The sequence below is a fragment of the Sinocyclocheilus anshuiensis genome, unplaced genomic scaffold (assembly GCF_001515605.1).
Source record: "Sinocyclocheilus anshuiensis isolate Anshui unplaced genomic scaffold, SAMN03320099.WGS_v1.1 scaffold1081, whole genome shotgun sequence".
Taxonomy (NCBI): domain Eukaryota; kingdom Metazoa; phylum Chordata; class Actinopteri; order Cypriniformes; family Cyprinidae; genus Sinocyclocheilus; species Sinocyclocheilus anshuiensis.
The window spans coordinates 43,728-51,600 of record NW_015555831.1 but is presented as its reverse complement, the minus strand read 5'-3'; the positions used below and the strand labels follow the sequence as shown (position 1 = coordinate 51,600).

General features: G+C 36.5%; 1 protein-coding gene across 1 annotated transcript in view; it reads left to right on the top strand.

Annotated features, from left to right (window-relative positions):
• The window catches only part of LOC107675388 (probable E3 ubiquitin-protein ligase HECTD4), a 110,480-nt gene that overhangs the window by 93,573 nt on the left and 9,034 nt on the right, over positions 1-7,873 (top strand). The window contains exons 61-69 of the mRNA XM_016469699.1: positions 1,759-1,966; positions 2,085-2,308; positions 2,663-2,808; positions 3,272-3,375; positions 3,488-3,611; positions 3,753-3,943; positions 5,030-5,176; positions 7,149-7,268; positions 7,347-7,567. Coding sequence (XP_016325185.1) covers positions 1,759-1,966; positions 2,085-2,308; positions 2,663-2,808; positions 3,272-3,375; positions 3,488-3,611; positions 3,753-3,943; positions 5,030-5,176; positions 7,149-7,268; positions 7,347-7,567 — 1,485 coding nt within the window. The remainder of the gene's footprint in view (positions 1-1,758; positions 1,967-2,084; positions 2,309-2,662; positions 2,809-3,271; positions 3,376-3,487; positions 3,612-3,752; positions 3,944-5,029; positions 5,177-7,148; positions 7,269-7,346; positions 7,568-7,873) is intronic.

The following is a 7,873-nucleotide window of genomic DNA, read 5'->3' as shown; positions in this document are numbered from 1 at the left end:
GTGGTGCGCAATGCAATCCGAAGGGCTTGCAACGCACACGGCGGTCTCTTCAAGGATGAGATCTTTATTCCGGTTCAGGAGGAGGACCCTAAAAAAGCCAAAGCTGAAACTTCAGGTATTTCCCAAGGTGCAAAGCGAGATTGCACTGCAGGAAGCCCAAATAGCAACAGCGCAACGCCAGCAATGAGTGCCTCAGCTTCAGCGAGCCAGACGTCGGTCTCCGGCTCTTTACAGGGAGCTTCCAGGGCTGCCGGTGAGCTGCTAGTGAACCAAGAGCTGGTAACCCCTCAAATAGCACCTTCCCAGCCACATGCACCGCTGGATCCCCGCACGGTCTCCAGTCAGGAGAGTCTGGATATGTCTCTTTGTAGCACAGGAAGTCAAGGTAGTCTCGGCAGCATTGGGGAGCAGTTGGATAGTGGTGCGACGTCAGTCTCAGATGGGAGTTCCATGTACACAGTTGCCTCGCCAGACATCCATGCCAGTGTGACACGACCAATCAAAGGCTATGCTGTCATAGAGGTAGGTGGGACAAACAACAATAATATAATATGAGTGGTGTTTACAAGCAACTTTATTACTATTGTTCATATGTAGAGTTAAATTAGAGTTGTTTTTATTGGTATGGTATACCATGCTCATGTTTCAAATTAATTGAAATGATTTTTTTTACTTAAATTGCTTTTGCAAATAAGCACATAATAACACAAGACGTTTGACAATTTTTATTTTACGGAAAAGTATGGAAAACTGAAAATGCACTGTTCCTGTACATGTGTATTGATCGACTGTTATATTGCAAGGCCAATATATCGGCTGATATTTGGCATTTTTTAATTATCAGTATTGGCCATTAAATTTTTGCCAAGGTGGATATATCGGCTGATATTTAGCCTTTTTTTCATTATCAGTATCAGTTATGTTTTTGCCAAAGCTGATAGCCTATATTTGGCTTTTTTTTGTATTACCAGTATTGGCCATTAAGTTTTTGCCAAAGCCGATATATCGGCCGATATTTGGCCTTTTTTTTTTTTTAATTATCAGCAACCGGCTTTTAAATTTTTTTTTTTTGCTTATTTCGTTTTACCTCTACTTTGGATTGCATGAGACATGAGACATGACAATGATATCAAGTATTGATTGACTGTTATTTTGCAAGGCCAAATTAATTTTTTATTAATTTTTAATTATCGGTATCGGCCATTAAGTTTTTGCCAAGACTGATATATCGGCCGATATTTAGCTTTTTTTTTTTCATTATCAGTATCGGTCATTAAGTTTTTGCCAATGCGGATATATCACTGATATTTGGCATTTTTTGTAAATTATCAGTATCAGCCGATTAGTTTTTGCCAGGGCTGATATATCAGCCGATATTTGGCCTTTTTTAATAATCAGCATTGGTTATTACGTTTTTTTGGTGGGCTGATAAGCGTCAGAAGGGGGACTTTTATTTTGACAGCGCTGAGAATGCCAGTGCTTGCCACCTAGTGGTACAAAATATAACAAATTATTTAAATATGCTTAGAACTTTTTTGATTCATTTGGCTAAAACTTTTACAAACTCTTACTACTGCGTTCATCACATCTTCACCAGATTTTCAGACAATGATAAAACGCATCTAGAGCACCCTAGCAACTGCATAGCAACACGTTAGCAACCACTCAGAGCACCTTAGCAACACTAGTAGCACTAACCATTTTGTGAAAGAAATTAGGTACCTAATAATGTTATGTTTTTTTGCTCTTGTCTTATAGGTAAGGGCCCGGGCCCAAGTAGAGAAGATTCGGGCCAGTCTTTTTAACAGCAGTGATCTCATTGGCCTTTCTAATCTGGAAAGAGAGGAGGAGCTAATGGAGATGACCAATGAGGAGATCCTCACCGCCTCCAGTGTAAATCAGAGTTTGTTTGACACACAAGGGAGTTCTGCCCTGGAGGAGTACTTCCTTGACAAATCGATCAGAGGTTCGTTGATTTCTTTATCCCAGAATGTTACAAATATGTTATTTTATTCTGTAATTCTTCTTGCAAGGGTTTTCCTTAATAACTTGATATCAAGTTTAATTATTTTTTGTCCTTGTAGGAGATAAATTGGTTCCTGAAGCACGTGATGTGCTGACAGACATCTTTAAGAGCTGTATATACGCAGAGCAGGTGCTGAGCTCCGTACCAACAAAACCAGTGAAAGTATCGGACGTTTATCTGAGCAAAGAGCAGATGAACTCTCAGACACCAGGAAACCTGCTCCACCTGTTTTTTACAAATGTGCGGCCTCCCAAGAAGGTGCTTGATGACCAGCTCACTCAGGTGAAATCCTCAGAACTGTAATTCATTTATTATTATTATTAAATGGCTAATTTATCATGAAACATATGTATTAATAGTTGATTTTTTTATTATAAAAAAGAAAAATCCACTACATGCACATGGTCATTTTGAGTCTTCCACATGCATTTTGCAAAATGATAATTGATTATTGTTATGAAAATTACAAAAAAATTGGCATATCTACTTGTAATCCACACATGTGTTACTATACTATTAACTTTTTCTGTTAGTTTGTTTTTTGTTAGCATCAGTTTTAAGGCACAGTTGAACAGACACAAAGTATTTGACTGGGTCAAGGCTTAAATTACTAAACTTTTCTTATTGTACATGTAGATTCTTCGTAAATATGGCACAGTAAAGCCCAACAAGAACAAGCACAGCAAGGCAGGCAAAGAGCAGCACCAAGGCAAAGTGGTCAGCACAAAAAGACCCATCACCAAACCCCCGACCAAAGAGAAGTCCATGCTGAACAGTGTTAGGTGAGTACTGACATCACGCTCAGTAGTCAGTTTCCTCTATAAATATTTAATATTTAAATATTTAATTGAACACAGGCATAACTTACCATAAAATACATTCTAATTAACCATTGTTTTTCATTCGAAATATATTAAATTAATTTATCTGCTCTCGTAAGATGCATGATACCAGTGTTATTTTTTGTATCGAGATACTATTATTTTTGTATTAATAAAAAACTATTAATTTTTTTTAATTTTTTTTTTATTGTTTTTTATTTTAGTTAAAGCTTTAATAATAGTGATTTTGGCATTTTTATTAAAAAAAAATTGTTTTTATTATTATAAATTGAATAAAAAATGTATATATATATTAGTAATGTTGCATTGGCAAGTTTTTGTTTTTTGTTTTTTTTCTTAAGTTATGAAAATAATTTTTTTAGTTTTAGGTGACTATAATAAATGGTATGGTACGTTTTTCCAGAACTGTACTAAGTGAGAAAAAAGCAGTCCTTAAGTCAAAATCTCCTGAGAAGACCAAGCCCGATGAAAAAGACCCTGAAAAGTCTCCCGCCAAAAAGCTTGAAGGTTAATATAACATCATTCTTGATTTCTGAATTTATTAACAAAAACCTAACACATGGTCTGTTTCGGTGGAATCTCATGGATCTGAACACCTCACCTTTCCTCTGTCCATCAGTGCCAGAAGAGAAGTTTCTGACCCTGGAAGGTTTCCACAAGTTTACTCTAGACAGAGCCAAGCAGGATATTCGCAGTGTTTGGCGGGCGATCCTGGCGTGCGGTTACGACCTGCACTTTGAAAGGTTTGTACCTTCCCAAGACCAAACCTCCTTCCGTACTACTTCATGTTTCCACGTCTCTCTTGTTCTACTGTCTAAGAAAACTAATGGCTAGAATAATGAATGCAACTCTCTGAAGATCTTAATGGTGTTTTTTTGTTTCAGATGCACGTGCATCGACTCCCGACACGCTCAGAAAGCCAGTAGAAAATGGACCTTTGAGATGGACTTTGCGCTGGTCCAGTTTGTTAACCGTCTGTGCCGACACCTGGCCATCACTCCTGCCCGCTTGCATCCACATGAAGTTTACCTCGACGCCAAAGACACCGCCGACCCCCAAGTCGCATGCTTAATAGGCGAGTCCATGTTACGTTATGCTGTTAGATTTGGATTATGTATGGAAGCCGTTTCCGCCACTAAATAAAAAATAAAACAAGGTAATTGCGACTTTATATCTCGCAATTCTGACTTTCTTTTTCTCTTGCAATTGTGAGTTTATATCTGACAATTCTGACTTTCCTTTGTTCTCACAATTGCGAGTTTATATCTCGCAATTCTGACTTTCTTTTTCTCTTGCAATTGTGAGTTTATATCTCGCAATTCTGACTTTTTCTCTTGCAATTGTGAGTTTATATCTCTCAATTCTGACTTTCTTTTGTTCTCGCAATTGCGACTAATTTTTTCTCGCAATTGTGAGTTTATATCTCGCAATTCTGACTTTCTTTTGTTCTCGCAATTGCAAGTTTATATCTCTCAATTCTGACTTTCTTTTTTTCTCGCAATTGTGAGTTTATATCTCTCAATTCTGACTTTCTTTTGTTCTCGCAATTGTGAGTTTATATCTTGCAATTCTGACTTCCTTTTGTTCTCGCAATTGTGAGTTTATATCTCGCAATTCTGACTTTCTTTTGTTCTCGCAATTGCGACTTTAATTTTTTCTCGCAATTGTCAGTTTATATCTCGTAATTCTGACTTTCTTTTTCTCTTGCAATTGTGAGTTTATATCTCGCAATTCTGACTTTCTTTTGTTCTCGCAATTGTGAGTTTATATCTTGCAATTCTGACTTCCTTTTTTTCTCAGAATTGTGAGTTTATATCTTGCAATTCTGACTTTCTTTTTTTCTCGCAATTGTGAGTTTATATCTCGCAATTCTGACTTTCTTTTGTTCTCGCAATTGCGACTTTATATCTCGCAATTCTGAATTTCTTTTTTTCTCGCAATTCTGACTTTCCTTTTTTCTCGCAATTCTGACTTTATAACTTGCAATTTTGACTTTATAACTCGCAATTGCAAAAAAAAAGTCAGAATTATGAGATAAAAAGTTGCAATTACCTTGTTTTATTTTTTATTCAGTGGCGGAAACGGGCTTCCATAATTATGAGATGTACAGCCACCAAGTTTTTAACCCCAGTGTGCACTGAAGGTAACTCTGATCACACAGGCGTTCCAGTGGAGAGTTTGCGTCTGCGGTTTGCTTTGCTGCAGTCCCTCAACAGCACTCTGGAGAGCTACTTCCTGCCGTTAGTCGAGCTGAGGCTGACACAAACCTATCAAAACAGCATCGCGACGCTTCTGTGCGAAGCCAAAGGTCAGTCATCGCATAAACAGACACACTGGTCTTGGTCAGGATTGTTTCTTTAGTAGCTAAATAGAAGGCTACTAAAAAGTACCATGTTTTTTTGGATAGGCTGTGGAATATATCGATTATTTTCAATATATTGAATATTTGTGATCAGTATTATTTTCTTGGAAGTATGAAATGAAGCAGCATTGTGTATGTTGTAATGATTTTAAAGCGCCTTTTTTATTTGGCCATTAAGTTTCCCAAGCTTTCCATTTATTTGTGTAACTCGAAAATGTTCGTGGAAGTCCTTGTGTGGCATTTTACATGCTCTAATACCGTAGTAATATCATGGTTTTCATTGAAGTGCTTTGGAGAACCGTCTTTGTGAATGTTCAGTGTTAAAGCACCACAGTATATTATTAAATTACCATGGTTTTACCATCTGATGCCATCGCTGTACTAAATTACCCCTTAAAGTGCTTCTTTATTTCATATATGTAGGGTATTTTGTAATTCTGAAAGAATTTTTACAATAAAATTGACAAAAAATGTAATATATTCCCTTTGTGAAAATAAATAAACGTTTAAAAAGAGTATTTATTACAAAAATAGTATACTACTTTAAACTAATATACTTAAGTGTGAACTGAATGTGATGATTTCAGACACTTAATAGCATGTCCACTGCAATTAAATTAAAAGGTATTGTTCTTTAAATTTATATTAAATGCACTTAGCTGAAATTGACTTAAGTACATCTTTTTATGTAATTTCATAATTACTTCTATTGTCTTTGAAATATGGTTAAAGTGCTGCTGAATGTACTGACAGGCGTTTATGATAAACTAAAATATACTTTAATGTCGTTTCTATTGACTCTTGTATTTGTAATTACACATTTATAACATTGAAAAATTTAAATATATTAACTTTAAATGTAATATCAAATAACACTACAGTTAAAAATTATGATCAAGCACTTTACATTTTTTCATATGTTAGTCAACACATCAAAATAAGTGTACCTCTTTAAAACAACAAAAGGTTATTAAAACAACGATTTAAAGTGTACTTTAAAGTAAAACTTTTAATTTGACGATATTACTTTTAAAAGTGTACTTAACTGTGTTAACAGGCTGCATTTACACTGGCACAAAAAATCTGATTTTTTGCTCACATCTGACACAGATCGGAATTTGTTGCACACGTTTAAACACAAAAATCCACACGAGATTTGATTTTTTTTCATCAGATCTGAGCCACTTCCAAATGTGGTTTTAAATCAGATACATATCCGGTATCTGGACATCCGACCTACGTCTAAACACACATATGGCGAGGGCGACACGTTTGCCCATAAAGATTGTGTTTTAATGCCGGTGTGCTGTATGCGCTCGCATTTTATTGATACGGAAACTTTATATAGGTAAGAAATTGTACATTCAGGAGCTGGTTTTCAACCCCTGCCCCGTGAATTTTATAAATACAACAAAACTCTACATTATATCTCTCAGCAATGAGGTGATAACTTGGCAGTTTTTGTGATTAAACCAACAAGCTTCACACTCGCTCGCGTGTTTTCTCTCTCGTTAATTCATTCGAATTCATTTCAATCAATATCAACTTGGCACTACTTTATTTGTGATCCTGGAGCACAAAAGCAGTCTTAAGTCGCTGGGGTATATTTATAGCAATATCCAGATATACATTGTATGGGTCAAAATTATCGATTTTTCTTTTATGCCAATAATCGGCCAAATATTGTCCTATCCTAACAAACCATACATCAATGGATAGCTTATTTATTCAGCTTTCAGTTGATGCATAAATCTCAATTTTTAAAAAAATTACCCTTATGACTGGTTTTGTGCTCCAGGGCCACATATCATCTGCAAGAAAAATATACTTTTAAGATGTGAAGCACACTACAAGTGCACATTCAGTACAATTAAGAGCACTTTGTCGGTTAATCCTTTTCTCTTGATCTCATTTGCAGGCCTGATTTTTTACGACACCAAAGTGACTTTTATGAACCGGGTGCTGAACGCAAGCGTCCAGCGCACAGCGGATCACGCCGCGCCTGAGGTCACGCTCGACCCGCTGGAGATAGTGGGAGGTAAACCAATGAGGTGTCACTCACTCAGACGAGGGTCTGTACTATATCAGTTCCTCATGCTTACCGTGTGTGCTGCAGGAGAGACGCGTGCAGCAGAGAACACGTACTTCTGCCAGGCGGCGCGTCAGCTGTCCTGCGTCCCCTCGTCTCAGCTGTGTGTTCGGATCGCCAGCGGAGGAGACCCCACCTACGCCTTCAACATCCGCTTCACCGGGGAAGAGGTCCACGGCACCAGTCAGTGTCACGCACCGCTTTCATGCACTAAACACTACACTTCCAACATAACAGCTGCTCCTTCTGTGATGCATTCCTCCTAAAGAATTGACAATAAAGCAGACTTGAACTTGAACTTATTATATAGTATCTATTAGCATTTTGAATTAGCCTTTCTATTTATATTTTCAGTTTTAGTCATTTTGTTATGCAATTTTGTCATTTGTGGTTTTTTTTTTCTTTTTTCTATTTATCTTTATTATTATTATTATTTCTATTTTAGTCATTTTAGTCACTTCAACTTATTTTATTTTATAAATTCAACTTTTTTTTTTTTTTTTTTTTCAGTTTTGTTGCCAAGGCAACATTCATTTTTTTTTTTTTTTTTTTTT